Raw genomic sequence first — 17,687 nt, 5'->3', positions numbered from 1 at the left:
GCACTGTTGCGTAAATAACCTGCATGAATATATGAGGGAGTGTCTGGGAGTGGTAGTGATGTGGAGGACATGTAATAATGTTTAATGAGTAACGAAAAAAAAAAAATCGGTCACACTGGTTATACTTCATCTGGGGTCAGTGATTTGAATGAAAAATAGGGTGATTTTATTAAATTAAGAATTTGTGGTTTTAATTTCCATTCATGAAAAACAAAATTGTAAAATAGAAGACTTTTGTCTAGTCATTGTATTTTACTTTTTATATTATTTATTTTACTTTTATTTTGTTCTTGTTGTTCTTGTTTTATTTAGTTTTTTTGGTTTTGTGTCTGATTTCCCATTTCAGTTGTTAAAATGCATTTGTAGCTTGCCATGACGTCACCCGCGTTGGTCTCCGCTCCGACGGATCCTATTGGTCAGAATTCCACGACCCGACAAATCCGATTGGCCGGAAATCCGTTATGGCTTTTCACGGAATACTCCTCGTGCGGCTTGAGCGTGTCGCCCATGCTCGTGCACGCTGCCAGAAAACCAGCTTTCCTTCACGCGTTTAGATATTGAATGCAGAAACGGAGAAATCGGTCGCTGTATGAAATCCGCGGTTCGCTGCGGTGCACTAATCGGCGGATTATCTCCACCAGCGTTATCTTTATACCTACATGGTGGCACGAGCGCCTTTTTTGTTGCACGTTTCCATAAATATTGTTTTGAGTGGGGGTGTGTGTGTGGTGTAGATCCGCTCGCGCGGGTGTGTGTTTGTTTCGCTTTCATTCCGCGTGTGCAGTCGCGCTCGTGCTTCTAAAGGATGAGTTTGTTAGCGCGATCTCAGTCCCAGGTGTTTGGAGAAATTCGGAAGGAGCTCTATGATGAGCACGACTTCCGACAAGTTACTCATGTGTTCGTGATCATGGGAGCATCGGTAAGTGAAATGTTCAGGCTTTACTTCCAGCCCTGATCCCTGAAGATCTGCAGATCTTCCTGTAGCTCTAATGCAACACTAGATAGACAGATAGATGAGCAGCAACGAAATGAGTGTCAAAACAAAAGTGAGAAGACCCTGAGTGATAACAGCTGTACATCATGTAATCATACAAGGTCACATGTCCTTTTGTCTGCTTGTCAGGGCCATACAAATGTGAGTATCTTGTAATAGAGCAGATAAAATTTACTTTGAGTACAATTCCCTCATACTGAACAACTGAGCTACAGTCCATCAACCAGGGTCATACAGAGGTTTTCCAAGACGGGTTCCACTCTAAACAGGCCCCGCAAGGGTCCATCAAAGAAGTTGAGTCCTTGTGCTGTGCGTCAGGTGCAGTTTTGCAGAAGTTGCTTCAAAAACAGACACACGAGGGCTGTAGCATTGCTTTAGAGGTTCTGTCTGCATCGTTGTCGTCCAAGAAGGAAGCCTTTTCTGAAGCTGGCTCACAAGAAAGCCTGCAAACAGTTTGCTGAAGATGACCTGTCCAAGAGCATGAATTGCTGGAACCATGTCCTGTTGTTTTTACGATTGGCTCAGATGTCCAGCATGTGGGGCAACACCTTTCTTGATGAGGAGTACCAAGAAAACTGTCTTCCCTACAGTGAAGCATGGTGGTGGCAGCATCATGGTCTGAGGCTGCAGGAGTGCTGCTGGTTCATTCGTGGAGCTGAGTTTCATTTAGGGAAACATGGATTCCAACATGTTCTGAAGCAGAACATTACGCCCTCCCGTCAGAAACCAGGCCGAACGGAGGTTTTTCCAACATAATACGACCCCAAACACACCGCCAAGATGACAACCGCCCTGCTGAGGAAGCTGAAGGTGATGAAGTGGCCAAGTATGTCTCCAGACCTGAACCCTATTGAGCACATGTGGGGCATCCTAGAGCAGAAGGTAGAGAAGCACCATGTGTCTAACATCCAGCAGCTCAGTGATGTCACTATGTTGAAGTGGAAGAGGATCCCAGCAACCTGTGCAGCTCCGGTGGATTCCATGATCAGGTGGATTAAGGCAGTGTTGTATATCAATGGTGCTCACACAGAATATTGACACTTTTGACACAGTTTTGTTGTTCACTTTGGGTGTACTCACTTTTGTTGCCAGCTATTTAGACAATAATGGCTGTTTATTGTTATTTCCATAAAGCTGTACTGCTATAGAAGCTGCACATTGAATAAAATATATCCACGTTTTATTTCTATAGTATTGTCCTTTGAGAAGACGATGGTTGCTGAAATTTGACGGTTGTACTCACTTGTGTGAGATACTGTAAATAAATAGAACTCAACACAAGAAATGTAGTTTATCATCTACCATAAGTGTAAATAGCAGCATTGTGCAAACTGATGAGTGCAGATAAATATGTAAATATATACATTTATATACATTAGATATGTAAATTGTATGTAAAACTGTACAATAGTTTTACAGGGTGTATATACAGATAATATATGGATAAGTAGAAGATTATTTAGGGTATACAGGGAATTTACAGTTATCTAGAGATGATTTAGAATTTACAGAGTGGAGCAGAACTGCTTGATGAATCCTGTCGGTAGGATCAGTACACCATCAGTGTCTCCTAAATCAGGTAAATCTCACTGATGTTCTCTAGCAGGTGTGCCGGATTAATTCTGAAGAATTCTGAGCCACAAGGAAGCCCTGAAAGTGTAAATGCAAACTATGAAACAACTTGGTGTAACCTGAATGTACAAGTGGAACACCACGGCGTTCATTAATATATTAAAATATGCATGAGTATGCAAACTAGACACCTCCTCCATCTTAAACCATCAATCCCCTCAGCTGATGACTCAGGGCTTGGTTTAATTGCTCTTGTTCTCAGGGATTTATTGAATATGATAATACACGCAAAATACATCAGCTAGTTCAGTCGTCCTGCGTCGCTGTAGCTAGGTATAATAAATAAATAAACGCTACAACTTTTAAACCTGTACTACTGCTTTAAATTTGCCAAAGCAGACGAAATTATGTACAGGGTTTTTTATATGCTATTTACATACTTACCCCATGATAAACTCTGTAGATAAACCTATGAACTAAACACCGAAACTACTTCCTCATTTAAAAGGGTGTGTATGTGTGCCTCGGAGGGAATAGAGAGCTAGCCTTACATGTTGTAAAGCAGGTTCTGTGAGGGACACTGGTCCCTTTACGTTTAATACTTTATGGCCTGCTGTAAGCCACATGAACGTGTCACCAGATTTGGTTCTCCTCAGAGTGTCCCTCCTTTTATTCAAGTAGAAATTACAAGCCAAAAAAAAGTCAAATCCTTTTTTAAAATTTTTGTTTTTTTCAATTTAAGGGGGATCTTGCCAAGAAGAAGATCTACCCAACACTTTGGTGAGTGTCTAAACACGGTAAATGTGTGTGTGTGTGTGTGTGTGTGTGTGTGTGTTTTCAGTTATCTGTCTAATCCTGCAGTTTTTTTTTTCTTCTTTTTGAGGTGGCTTTTTAAGGATGGACTACTACCAGAGGAGACCTACTTTGTCGGGTTTGCTCGTTCCAAGCTGACGGTGGATGACATCCGCGCCGCCTCGTTACCGTATATGAAGGTGAAGGTCGTAAATTGTTAGTATTAGCTCTAAATGTAGAATAAGCCATTTTATACCAAGGGCCTTGTGAATTCTCGATTCTGGTTGGCTGGAATGTGTGCCTTCAAAGCACAGGCCTCCAGTCCACCCACTTTAAACACAGGCCTCCTCAGCAGGTCAGAGTTTTTCCAGAAACATTAACTGTGTGATGCAGACTGAGGTGAAGCAGTGTTATTATTAGTTTATAGGATTAGAGACAACACTGTGAATGTCCTAGAGTCCTAGAGTGGAATGTCCCCTGCAGAAACCTGAAAGTGTCCACTGACTGTCCCCATTCTACCTGACCCAGCTTGAGAGGATTTGCCCTGAGGAATAGTGGTGTCCAGGTGTCAAAACTCATACATACAAGATTTGAGGCTGTAATTTTTGCCAAAGGTGCTTCAACTACGTACTGAGTCTAAATACTTATGAACAGATTTCTAGAATTATTGAGGTAATTATTAAAGTGTAGATGAGAGAATTTTTTTATATATATAGGATTTTCTACTTTAAGTAGAAATTCGTAAAAAAAAACACGGAAATGTAGCTTGTAAATATTGTACATCGAACTTTTACCATTAATACCATATGGCTTTCGTATTCTGTTTTTAGATTATTATTAGTCGTACATTATGTGTAACATCTGCCATGAGCCCCAGTGAGTTCTTCGTAATGATCTTAAACCATAACGCTTAAAAAAAAAAAACCCACAGAATTAATAGTTTGACGGTTGCTGGGTTATGGATTTAATAACCAACATAAGATCGTTGTGTGTTCCTCATATCAGGCGAAGGACACGGATACCGAGCGTCTCTCAGCGTTTTTCCAGAGGAACTCGTACCTGGCTGGACGCTATACAGAGGAAGAGTGTTTCTTACAGCTGCGGTCCCATCTGAACTCTTTGTGCCATGGTACCAGCGCCAACTATATCTTCTACTTGGCACTGCCACCCACCGTCTATCACGTCGTCACCACCAACATCCAGCACTGCGTGAGCAACAAGTCAGTACCCGATTCAGAGGATTTTCTCAGGATGTTTGATGATTTTTTGATTTTGAAATCGAGACTTTATTCATCAGTCTCACTTCTTTGTCTCTGTCTCCCCCTATCTTCCACTTACTGCATTCTCATCTCTTGTTCTCTCGTTCCTTTTCTTTGCCTGTGTCCTACCTCTTTCCCCCGTCTTTTTGTTGTCTCATATTCTCTGTGTTAGGGGTTGGAGCAGGCTGATTGTAGAGAAACCTTTTGGCCGGGACCTGCAGAGCTCGGAGGAATTGTCGGCACACCTCTCTTCCCTCTTCAGCGAGGATCAGATCTACCGCATAGACCATTACCTGGGCAAGGAGATGGTGCAGAACCTCATGGTCCTCAGGTGATGTGTTACACACTGTTCAGACAAGCTCCCGAATGCACCTGACCGAGCGTTCGTGTAAATCGCGTGACTTGTTTGGGAAGATCCTCATCCTGACTATACAACGCAATGATGCTGAAAGCAAGGCTGAGCTTTTTTCATCTTTTATTTCATCTAATGTCTCATAGTAGAGGCCAGTGAGTTACCTGCCCCTTCTCCTGCTGTTGGATGTCTGCTATTCGACTGTGAAAATAATATCAGGTTCATCCAAGAACTAGATTTAACATGTTCTTAATCTAATATGCATAAAGAAGTGTGAAATACATCATGTGGACAAAAGTATTGGGACACCAGGCTTTTCCAGCCATATGTGATTCTGTCCTAAAATTTTACCAAAAAATTGGAGGCACACGATTATATAACATGAAATTTCTTTCCCTTCACTTGAACTACGAGACCCAATCTCCATGAAGCTCTGACCTCAACCCTTTGGCCTCCTCACCTCAGTACCTGACTTTATTAACCCCCCTGTGCTTCTCCACAAACACACTCCAAAATCTAGTGGAACATCTTCCCAGAAGAATGAAGATTATTATAAAAGCACACAAACCTTTGTCTATTGATTGTAACACACAGGTGTGTGTGTGTGTGTGTGTGTGTGTGTGTGTGTGTGTGTGTGTGTGTGTGTAAAATCATGTTCAGTGAATGCCTTGTTGACTTTTAAATATTTGAACTCTTTTTCTGTACTAATTTTTTTTTCTTTTCAGGTTTGGGAACAGAATTTTCGGCCCGATTTGGAACAGGGACAGCGTGGCCTCTGTCGTTCTCACGTTCAAGGAACCCTTTGGAACCTATGGGAGAGGAGGATACTTTGATGACTTTGGTATTATCCGGTAAAAAAAGGAAAAAAAAGGTGTATTTTTGAGGATTGCGAAATCTGATTGACTTCTTATACATTTCTTTTGCTTCCGTCTCACAGTGACGTCATGCAAAATCATCTTCTCCAGATGCTCTCCTTGGTTGCCATGGAGAAGCCTGCTTCAACCAACTCGGATGACGTGAGAAATGAGAAGGTATCGTCACACACACACCGATCAATACAGTTTTTTTCTTAATCGGACAGTGATCAGACTCTCGCGTTCGTCTGTGTGTTTCAGGTGAAGGTGCTGAAGTGCATCGCGCCGGTGTCTCTACGTGATGTCGTGCTGGGGCAGTACGAGGGCAATCCTGATGGGGAAGGGGAGGCTAAACTGGGATATCTGGACGACTCGACTGTTCCTGAAGGCTCCCACACGGCTACTTTCGCCTCTGCGGTACTTTACGTCCATAACGAACGCTGGGAAGGTGCGCCAATTTTCACTCAAATTCTTATTGTTCTTCACGAGGAGATCGTCACCTGCTCTTATGCCGTTTTGTTTTCCGTAAAAGGGGTTCCGTTCATTCTGCGCTGTGGAAAGGCATTGAACGAGCGCAAGGCCGAGATGAGGCTGCAGTTCACCGACGTTCCGGGTGACATCTTTAATTCGCAGTGCCAGAGGAACGAGCTGGTGATGCGCGTGCAGCCTGATGAAGCGATTTATGCCAAAATGATGAGCAAAAAGCCTGGTGTGTACTTGAACCCCGAGGAGACGGAGCTGGACCTGACGTACCGTAGCAGATACAAGGCAAAACATGCTCACTTTCACTTCACCTAATGATCAGGTTTCTTATCCGATTACATCAACGCTGGGTTTACCCATGGCGTTTATTTATTGATTTATTTCTAATGTACCATTTAAAACAAATGTCAATCATGTGCAAAAGTATCTGGACACCAAAGAATCACGTCTGGACTTAAAAATGACAAACTTTAAAAGCACTGTTATATCGAATGTATATGAATACTGTCGATTTAATTATCCGGACCTCGCTGATGCTCTGGTTGAACGAGCAGACCCTCACAGCCATGCTTGAAAATGTAATGACATTTAAAGCCCAGAATAGTAGAGGGTTATTTATAGCAGTAAAAATCTTGAGTGGGATTTTTTATTTAAATGCAATAAGCTTGAAATCTGGTTTGTTCAACTGCAAGACATCTGTAAATTTTGCCTCCACAATTTTAAGTTTCTTGATTGACTTAAATTCTGCATGTATTGTAAAATCCCCCCCATATACAGGATGTGAAGCTCCCTGATGCCTACGAGCGCCTAATTCTGGATGTCTTTAGCGGAAACCAGATGCACTTTGTGCGCAGGTGAGTCAGTTTCCTTCATGTCACAGCTGTCTAAGTAGTTGATTTAATGTGCGAGTCATGCCTTTCTGTCTGTGTGTGTGTGTGTGTGTCAGTGATGAGCTCAGGGAAGCCTGGAGAATCTTCACCCCTCTCCTCCACCAGATTGAAGCAGAAAGAACAAAACCGATCCCTTACATATACGGAAGGTAGGACGTCGGTCAAGACGCATTACTTGAATACTTCGGTTTTACTCGTTTACACCGTTCTCATTCCCTGTTTCCTCACCAGCCGTGGACCGAAAGAGGCAGACGAGCTGATGAAGAGGGTGGGCTTCCACTATGGAGGAACGTACAAGTGGGTTAACCCTCATCCCGTACAACACTCCAATCTCTGAGCACTGATTAAGACTTGATGAAAGTAAAGCGCTTGAGATTTTTCACTTTTTCCCCCTCGAAATGTTTTGTACGACGGGGCGCATGTTTACAGCGACCGTCTCAGCATTGTTACACTTCTTACCACTTCAGTTAGTGGTAATCGTCTTTGGGTTGTGATTTGGTCATTTCTGAGCACTTAGTTTTATCTTTCTCTTTAATTTTTGACCAAAGCGCAGCAATGCCGCTGCTTCCTTTTCGTTTCTCCCCGTCCAGTTACCGGAACAGCAGAATGTGAGCGCGTTTCTGCTAATGGTGTGGGTAGTGATGCTTTAAGAAGAAGCAATAAGTTCAGTATTTTGCAACCTATTCAGTATTATGAGTTCTGCTGCAGAGTTTGTATTGTACATGTTTTTTCCCTTTAGGCTTTGAGCCCCATGTTTACTTTGGACACAACAAAGCCAAGAATGCTAGTTTAGTTTTCAGACGTATGGGTGTGTGGCACACTCAGTGAGTTAGCGAGGTAGGAAACAGTGTAATTTATTATTTAGGTGCCAAAACAAAAAAATTTTAACCTGCTTTAAATCACAATCTTCAACGCCAGGCCCAGTCTGGACACATTCCAATCAGTCTTCACGTGTTCGACACGTTTGAATGTAATGAGACGTGTCCTAATCCTGAAGTAACCCTGCTGGTTGTGACTCTCGCTCTCAGGTATGTGGCCTAGCCAGGGGGGGAATGTTGTCACTCAGCTCAGAGGATAAACCAGTGGGCTGGTGTAAACTGGAATGTGTTAAGTGAATAAACACTGTGTTAACAACAAACTGGAATGTGCTACAGTCGTCCTACAAGCTTTGAGTTCAGTCTTAAATTAAAGGCACTTCATACCTGAATGTGTGGGTTGTTTTTTTTTTTTTTGTTAAATATTTAAAAAATTAAACATGAAATGCAAACCATCTGCTTATTTTTTTGCAATATTTTAATGTTTTTAACTTAAATATGATCTTTTATTTTCTGATCTACCATTTAGTGGTTATTAGCTATGTGAAAAACATCGCCCTCTGCAGTTCCTGTTTCCCTCGTTGTATTTCCGGGAGCTTGGGTCCTCCTCGACGCCCCGGGCAAACAAACGCACCAGCTGACCATGTACTCTGAATCGTGGGGAAAAGAAAAGCAGCAACGGTTTAACTGGAGTTTGAAATATTTACTAATGTTCTTGGACCTCAGATCCATGTGTAAGGAGATGCCCTACTAAGACTTTAACGTCTCTCTCCCACTAGAGGTTTAGACTGCTTGTTACTCCATGTCCTTATAAACTATTAGAATGCATTTATTGATTATTGAGACTAAGTCGCTCTGGATAACAGCATCTACCGCACGCCGTACGTGTAAAAGGCTTTACATGCCAAATTCTCCAATGATGAACTCATGTGTCAGGACATAGGCAGCATATCAAGCTCAATATTTGTAATGCCTCAATAAATTAATTACTGTTTAGTTTTAGGAAAACAGCATATTTGGAAGGGTCTCATTAATCCAGTATGTTTTATAGGTTATTTTTTAAGGGGCTGGCGGACGACTTACCTGCATGAGATTTCAGCGTACGGCAAAATCTCTCCATCACAGTTCCATACCGACGTAGCAGATCGCTCACTAGAGCAAAGCCCGCACAAATAATCACTCTTGTTCCTGCTTTTCTCCTTCATCCTTGTTCACTTTGGTTTCCTGCAAGGTGTTGCTTGGAACCGAAGTTGTTCGACTCGATGTTACACAGAGTCTCAGGATCCTCCAGGATACCGGGGGTGTTATTTTGGCTTTCGTTTGGCTGGTCTTCAGTGTCATCCTCTTCACCGGGAAGAAAGGAAAAGCGCACTGCCTTGACGCGGTGGACCTCGACGAAGGGCAGGTCAAACTGAAACCACAGAGATGGAGAGTCAGTTACTATACACTTGTTCTTGGCGGATTCATTTTCTCAATAAACATTGAGTGTATTTTTATTTTTTAAAACCAAATTTAATTAATTGATTGCGCAGAAAAAACCCACTAATCATTTATAGGATCCACAATTTCCTTCTTTTATATTAATATAAACTTATTTGTTGTCCCCTGAATGTTCCATCTTAAGCCTTTAGGAATTACACAAGGAAATCATAAGCAAACTTATTCCAAAAATCTGAAATAATTGGCTAAAAAAAAAAAAAAAAGAAATGTATGCAGCCATCCTCACCTGATCCTGTGTGGTGGTGTGCCTGTGCAGGTATGTGAGGAAGCCTAGGGGGTTAGTGTTCCTTACCAGGATGAGGTCCCCTGTCCCATCAGCCAGGTGGGCAGAGGGCGAGAGACCTTTGGGGCTCCGTGGGCATGAGCTAGACATGCAGGTAAGGGACACGCACCTGAACCTGCCCTCAACACTTAACCAGTTATCTGAGGACAATGAGAACACACCCCTGGGTCAGGTACCTTCAAAATCAAGTCAAAACGCTGGATCCAACTGAAGGTTGCTACTATTTGTATATATGAAGGGGTTTGCAAGAATCACAATTGTGAGGTCACTTAAATCACTGTAAACCTTTATAAAACTGTATTACATTATGAACACTATAGGTTATAGCCACTGGGACATTTCACATATTTCCAGGCCCACCTGGTATCTTGAGGTACTACAAATCAAATTCTAGTTCTTCTGACTGGCCATCTTTATCCCATGATTACAGGAGGACCAAGACCCCAACCACTGGGAACACAGTATGTTAATTTTATGTAATTGCCTACTCGGGGACAAGAACCCAACCCGACTTATGGGAGATTTTGTAGCATTTTGTTTTATCTCTGATACATCATTAAAACACCTACTGAGGAAATATGTTTTGGAAAACCAGTATGTGTCATGAATTTCATGAAGTTGCAGAATAAACCTACTTTTAAGTTGATTTTACCAACATCGTATCTAGACACGTGCTTTTTTTTCTCTTCCAAAGGTAACGACTGGAAATGATCACCAGTCAAATATTCACTTGGCTTCTCACAATAATCGTAATATCCTGGATCACTAACTTTGAAGAGCATATTCATCTGCATAAGTTCAGAACAAGAAAACAGTAACTGGCCTTTTTTCTTCGGGCCACCAATTTAGTACCAGTGGATTTCACCAAGAACGTCTGCTCAAACTAACAAAACGTAAGCGATCCTCGGACACAGCAGTGGGTTTTTACTCTTCATCTTTACTTTCTATCTGGATTCCTCATGTTTAAATCATTGACTAAAGATAAAAGCCCTTATAACAATGATATTGACCGTTCAATAATCTTGATTAGTCATCTCCAGCAGCTCGGACTGTAGTATAGTATACAGTGCTGGCTGTAAAGCTGTGGTTTGTCTTAAATGTGCTCTAATGTGCTACCATTTGTTTAATTAACATCCCAGTTCTATGTTTTTCAGTATGCAGTGGACAGATGCCCAAGAAATGGTGACTTTAGTATGTAATCGCATGACCTTGGTTCAGTTTTTTCCACCTTTTTGTCATTTTGTGATCGAGTTTGGACGCTTGCGAGTGTTTCTGGATGACGTGTCTTACCCTCTGACTCAATGCTGTACTGGCTGAGTTGCCTGCTGTACAAAGAGCTGCAGCTCTCTGAGCGAGGGAACAGTCTTTCTGTGCTCTCTGAACATACTCTGCACCTACACACACACACAAACACAGAGTTACATTTCAAAGGTAGATGTACAGGTGTAACAGGTTGCCACAAAACTAAGGATATGTAGACTGAGCAATAAATGCTCTGCCAAGCAGGACAATTATCATAAATAAGATGACAACCAAGTATGTGTATACATTTCAGTTTCTGTACACAAACCTGTCTAATCTTATTGAGGCTTACTTCAGCCAGTAGCTCTCATTCATGGACCGTTTTAGTGGTTTCCACAGGGATCACATTACCAGAGTACTGAGGAGTCATGGACACAGCTCCAACAAATAGCAACGGCTTGCAGGTAGCTTTAAGGTGCTCTGGCCGTTAGTGGTGTACTGATAAGGAATAAACTAGAACAAGGTGGTCTTTTAGCTTCCTGTGCTTTGTACATTTTAATAGTATCTCTAGTGGATGCGCATGTCTTGGCCCATCTTACACAATAGTTTAAAAAAAAACAAGAGTTTCCACAGCTTCATAGAATAATACTTTTTACGCGTCTCTCGTACGGGATACATCACGTGTATTATTAGATTTTATTCTGGCCTCTTTTACATGAAAGGGACGGTGATTGAGATTTTAGCTGATGTATATAAACTCAATCAGCACTTAATATTTCCCTTAAAAGTTATCAAATCAAATCAAATCAAATCAAAATTTTATTTGTCACAAACACATACATACAGGGTACGACATGCAGTGAAATGCTTTTGACGACGGTCCGGCATGAGGGAATAAAATAGGGTAAAAAAGGAGAATAGAAAATATAAAAAATATAATTGACCCCCTAACATTCTGCATGCATGGAAAATATATTCGATATGTGAAAGTTCCAAATAGAAAGCAATGACATGGAAATGATTATACTTCCTGGTTCTGATTGGCCAGAGAACCTCCTCTAACATTTTATTGAAGTTCGCAGAAAGTGTGACAAAATGCAGGCACTTGACTAATTGTATATTTATTTTGACTTCAAAACCCTGCCTTTACCCTGAGAGGCAGCGACTGTTGTCTCTGGGGCTGGTGATCTGGGAGTCTGCAGGTAGATACTGCACTATTCCCTGATAGCTCCTGTTGCACAGGTACACTAAAAAACCTAAACAGAGAGGACACACAGGGACGGTGAGAGCAGAAGAACTTTTTTTTTTTCTACTTCATTAAAATGTCCTTTGGTAGTGAATGTGTTTGTTTGCCTCATGGAAAGAAAGTGCACCAGGTCACTCCATAAAGACATGCAAACTGTTTAAATGTGTATAGAATTTATATTTACAGCGACACACACACACACACACACACACACACACACACACACACACACACACACACACACACACACACACACACACACACACACACACACCAAGCTTCAACAAGTGTAATTACATAGTGACATGGAAAGCAACAATAAACAGACATCTGAAGTCTACATACAATAGAAGAGTACCAGAGTAATCGTATCGGCGCGGTCCCATCCAGCGGTGCCTCTCACTTTCAGCCAACACGTCACCATAAAAACCGTAGCCCACCAGTGAGACGGAGTAACGCACCAGTGCGGAGCAATGATGGACAGAACACACATCCAGAGGTTGAGAGTCTCCTGGGAAAGAAAAAAAAAAAACTTGACACTCCTCTGCTTATCAGAACAACCTTTTTTTTTTTTTTAATTGACCGTGCAAATAATAATAAAAAATAATAATTTCATAATAAAAGATTAAATAATGTAGCTTATTTAAAAAGGGGCATTACATAAGATTTAATTAACAGTAAAACTGTTACATCGGTAGGTTTGAACGAGTGGCCTACAGAGCGTCAAGCAGGAAAGACCAGAATTTGATCAGCAATTTTTAAATTTTTTCATACATCTTTATTTATTGTCTATGTATAAAAAAAAATAAATATATATAGCACCTTTTTAAGAGTCACATTGTGAAAATTCTTACCAATAATGATGTGCAGCGCTGATGTAACCGGGTCATTCACGCCTACTGTAGCAAAGCAAACGCAATCTGTAGAGCCTGCGGAGAGACGCATTAGAAATATGAAAGAAAAAAAAAACACTACAGTTCAATTTTTATTGCCTGATCCCTTTAGTTATAGGGTTATAAAAATAAGTGTTTCAGTAATACTGTATTAACACTCCACAAATGCAGCACTGACAATAGAGGGAGGAAATATTAGTTTATATTACTGTACTTGTTCTAATGCGGTTTCGTATAACAGCGCACACAGCAACTTTTATGGGAAATGTTCTACTTTTGTTTTGGTTTTGTTGTTGTTGTTCCCCCCAGTATTAGCACGTTTAGTTAGAGTTAAGCCTGTAGCTTTATGTTTTCTATGGGAAAGGTGTAGTGTTGCAAAAGCCAATGCCACTTGATTTACTTAGATCCATGTGTGAATATTGGGATATGTTGTGGGAACTTTGCTCTTATGTCTAGAAATTGGTTTCGGTAATCATTTGGGTGAGTTTTCCGACTGTTCAATGCTTGTAAAGCAACCGGTTCATTTCATGGATGTTCCAGAACATAAAATACAAGTATAAAATGTGTAACAAAAGAGATTGTTAACGCTGGTACAAGAGAATTAACATTTTAAAGTGGTAATTTTATTGGAAAGTGTGTTTGAGCATTACACAGCTTTAAATTCTCATTCAATCATTTCGTTTTCCCCTTACTTATTCACCCGCAGTCGTGTCGGCACAGTTCATTACAAACCTGCCGGAATGATGCCGATGTGAAGGTCACATGGCTGCAGCATCACAGACTGGTCATGTTCTGAAACACCTGCCTCCTGCTGGGTTCGTCCGATCACGCCGTGCAACAGCTCGCTGAACATTCCATCTCCACCAACACAAATCACACTATATGGAAAGGAAGAAAAATGAACAATGTCTGCTGAAGCATGAAGCACGAAATCATGCAGCTGAAGCATGAAATTATAGTTAATGCTGCACTACAGGTATCGTTAAGAGGGTTTAATCGCAGAGTAATGATATACACGGGCCCCATGGTTACCTGCTCAGTGTTTTCAAAATGCTTTTCCTGGAAAAATAGATGATTGTTACGGCGTAATTTCACGAGGCATGGTACGATATGGTGTGTGACTTACCCGTCAAACCCAGTCAGATCTTTCTTCAGGATGTGGTCTCTCGCCTGATTGGCTCGTTCGGTCACTATAAGAAAAGGTGATTTTGATAGGCAGGTATTCAAAGCTTGACTTAGAAGATGAAAACCATGAAGTAACCCCCCTCCCTTCATTGCCACTTCTGATTCAATTGCACTTGGCGTGGATATCTTTTTACTAAACAAGAAAGCAATACCCGTCGGTTGAGCCTGGGTTTCTAGCGTAATTTACTCGGCTTAATAATTGATCCGACTTTCTCCCCCTTTCTCTTTTCACTTGGCTCTAGTTCCTTCCTGCTTCTTGATAAAGACCCACGGAGTGTCACTCGAGAGCCCCGGGTCAGTGAGACTCAATAACAACCAAGACACTGGAGCGGTGTTGCATGCGGCTTACCCACAACATGAGAGCTGATGCCAGCCAGCTCAAATAGAGGAGCCACTGAGGAGTGATAGATCTGCTTCGCTTTTTTCTTCCCTCCATAGGGGTTAATGAACACCAACAACCTGCAAGGGCGAGAGGGACCTGGTAGAGACAGATCGGACGGAAAACAGAGGTGTACACGTGACTTAGGCATGCATAATGACATGTACATTTTTTTTTTTTTTATATATCTTTGAAAATACGGTGCCACTTTTTTGCCATCGCAAAAATCTGATTACTTCCTGGAAAACCAACACATTTATCAGAGGGACACTCGAGTGGAATTGTGGGATGGTCATTTACATTTGTCCTGCCACATTTGCGATTAACAGGAGCCAAACCTATTTATATATAACTTGGCACTTTCCTCATTAATTTATTATTCAATAGTTTAGAGATGCAACAGTACCAATACTGGTATCACGTATCAGTCCAATACTGTACTTGATTACTTGCATGTGAAAACACCTGTTGATACCAATATCCAATACCAGGTAATGCTTTGTGACTCAAGTCTACACAGTCACTAATTACTTTTTGCCAAAAAAACAGCGATCTGGGCACATTTCCAGATAAATAATAGCAAGCGAAGCAAAGCTAACTATGAAACCATGGCTTCTTAGAAAAATCTGTATATCAGCCATAAACAACATTTTTGAGTACTGAGCGGCTCGACTCACAGTGGGTTTTGAGTGCGATTCGGAGTTGTGTCACCCACTGGTCCCTGAGGTCACGGCTGAGGCAACAGAACTGGGATCTACCCAGGCTCCACAGCGGCCCCTTCCCACCACTGGTGTTACTGCGCTTCACATAGAACACTAGGGCAAAGACAAGTGACAAATAGTTACGTGATCTATTTTAGGGCAGGTCAGTGGACGAACTGGTCACTAAGCTGGATCTTACGTGTGAAGTCTCGGTCAGTGTCCTTCGTTTTCTTCTGGGGATGGATCTCAACCTGACCCTCCATTACTGCCACCACTTCGGAGACGGGCACTGAAACTGAGACACAAACGCACACCTGATAGATGATACACCAGAGGCAAGGGTTGATTTCTGGCCTCTATAGTCAGCATCACCACAACCCAAGACTTTACCTGAATAAACAGTTGTGATCTTAAAATGTTAATATTCGACATATCTGACATCACTACAACTAGTGACGAAGACAAAACGAGTAAATCTAGATAGTGTAATTAATACCAAAACACTTAAGTCACTGTGGATAGTGTAAGATCATAAACCCCACCTCCATATATTATAATATATACATTTATATATAAACTCAAAACCTTTACAAAGTTATTTTTTCTAAAATTACCTTCATAAATAAAAATTTTCTGCATTATATATATATAAAAAATATTCTACAATTAATTTAGTTATATAATTTAGTTAATAATCACAATTATAACTCAGTGCAGCATTACTGTATCTCTGAAGGTTGTAAGTAAAGCTAATATGCATGATCCAAATTGTTTAAATCTTTTTGATAATCATAATGTTATTCATGTCACATCACCAATCACCTTATCGTTAAATGCATCTCAAAAGGGATCTTATTTTAAACTTTGGCACGGTACGATACTTCTGTTTACTATGCATTCCTGTTGAGATGATCATTACCAATGGCCTGAATTCCATGCAATGGAAAAAAAAAAAAACATACAGTGGCAAATCTGAACACACAGTACTTAAGTAATAACAGAGCTGGACAAATCAGTTGCCTGGAGATCTGGAGCAATCAAATAGTGTTTCTGGCTATTTATGATATTTATATGGTCCTTAATGGAACAAATGATTTATTGTTGCAATACAAAAAAAAAAAAAAAAAAACTTTACTTGGCATGCATTTTTAAACAAACACACATACCATAAAGGTGCATAAAAAAACATTAATCGTACATAAATATGAAAGAGGGAGGGATTATAATATCCACTGTGGGATCTCTTCAGAAACTGAAGTCATTTTGAATCGAACCCATAACACCGATTGCGCAATGGCATCACGTGACAACGTCAAGGTGAAAAAAATAAGCGTGCACAATCAATGCAACGAGTGCGCGCGCGGTAATTAGGTTAGAAAGGTGTAAAACAAAAGTTTGGTGACCACGTGCCAAAATGCGTGCACTTTAATAAATAAATGAGCTGGACAGACGTGCCAAGTGGGGAAAAAAAGACACGTGTGTGAGAGACTTACTGGTGTTTTTGTCCCGGTTCTTCTTGTCCAGCTCGGTCCAGCTGAAGCGCCATCCGCTGAGCAGCGCGCGGTGCCGCTTGTTCCCGAGCCACACGCTCGACTCCAACTTCACCGAGTCCGTCTCCATCACCTCAACCACCTAAACAAACCCTCTAAAATCTTCTAAAACCCTTAACCTGAAATCACTTTATACACCTACTGCACGTCTGCGTTTTCGCTTTCAAGCGGGACATTTTGTTTTACCGCCGTGCGCGCGCTCACTCGCGGCTTATTCCCGTCCTCGCGCGTCGGTCTGATAATAAACACCTGTGCTGTGAAAAAGAGAAAAAAACGGACCCATGTGACCGTATAAAAACTTCGGATACCACAGAATTACCTGCTTGCTGTCTTTTTAAAAGTTACTACACAAAATAAAATCGGTGTTTCCAGTCACTTTTGTTCCTCTTATAGCACACCTGAATGACAAACTCTTAAAAGACGCGTCTGAGGTTTCCAGTCTTCACACACCTGTAGCAATTATCATACCGCATTCCGATTGGCTAATACCTTGCATAAACATGAGCGTAAGGGGTGAGAGGCGTGGCTAATTACCTACAGTTCCTTACTAAACAATTCGCAAGTGATCTACTGTTCTTAAATACTATTCAGTAAGTTAGTATACAGGCCAGGAAGCAACCTCACTTACACTTACATTTTAAGTGTTAAAACCTGCAAAAATCAATTCATATATTTGTTTAATGAATCAGTAATTAAT

General features: G+C 41.1%; 2 protein-coding genes across 2 annotated transcripts; one reads left to right on the top strand and one right to left on the bottom strand.

The window, feature by feature from the left end:
* Window positions 1–29: 29 nt before the first annotated feature.
* g6pd (glucose-6-phosphate dehydrogenase) lies at window positions 30–7,578 on the top strand. The gene is made up of 12 exons (XM_046869516.1): window positions 30–919; window positions 3,309–3,346; window positions 3,450–3,558; window positions 4,364–4,578; window positions 4,790–4,948; window positions 5,695–5,820; window positions 5,907–6,000; window positions 6,085–6,271; window positions 6,356–6,591; window positions 7,084–7,160; window positions 7,253–7,345; window positions 7,428–7,578. The coding sequence occupies exons 1-12, from the start codon at window positions 806–808 to the stop codon at window positions 7,531–7,533; spliced, it is 1,554 nt and encodes a 517-aa protein (XP_046725472.1). The 5' UTR covers window positions 30–805; the 3' UTR covers window positions 7,534–7,578.
* Window positions 7,579–8,471: 893 nt separating this feature from the next.
* On the bottom strand, window positions 8,472–17,428 carry zgc:158263 (ceramide kinase family protein). Its single transcript, XM_046869515.1, is given in 14 exon segments — window positions 8,472–8,661; window positions 9,095–9,231; window positions 9,234–9,422; window positions 9,738–9,934; window positions 11,085–11,188; window positions 12,187–12,292; window positions 12,641–12,793; window positions 13,137–13,211; window positions 13,908–14,053; window positions 14,302–14,365; window positions 14,710–14,838; window positions 15,417–15,554; window positions 15,640–15,735; window positions 16,934–17,428. Coding segments are annotated over 14 exon segments (1,776 nt in total). The 5' UTR covers window positions 17,061–17,428; the 3' UTR covers window positions 8,472–8,546.
* Between the last annotated feature and the right edge of the window lie 259 nt (window positions 17,429–17,687).

This window comes from Silurus meridionalis, chromosome 16 (assembly GCF_014805685.1).
Source record: "Silurus meridionalis isolate SWU-2019-XX chromosome 16, ASM1480568v1, whole genome shotgun sequence".
NCBI lineage: Eukaryota > Metazoa > Chordata > Actinopteri > Siluriformes > Siluridae > Silurus > Silurus meridionalis.
Note: the sequence above shows the minus strand (reverse complement) of the source record. Positions and strands in the feature narration are given on the sequence as shown.

Excerpts from the sequence above, each read along its gene's own strand:
- g6pd (XM_046869516.1), top strand. The coding sequence starts at position 806 with ATGAGTTTGTTAGCGCGATCTCAGTCCCAGGTGTTTGGAGAAATTCGG. Across the intron at positions 3,347-3,449 it reads AAGATCTACCCAACACTTTG|GTGGCTTTTTAAGGATGGAC; the intron begins GTGAGTGTCTAA and ends CTTCTTTTTGAG. Across the intron at positions 5,821-5,906 it reads GATGACTTTGGTATTATCCG|TGACGTCATGCAAAATCATC; the intron begins GTAAAAAAAGGA and ends TCCGTCTCACAG.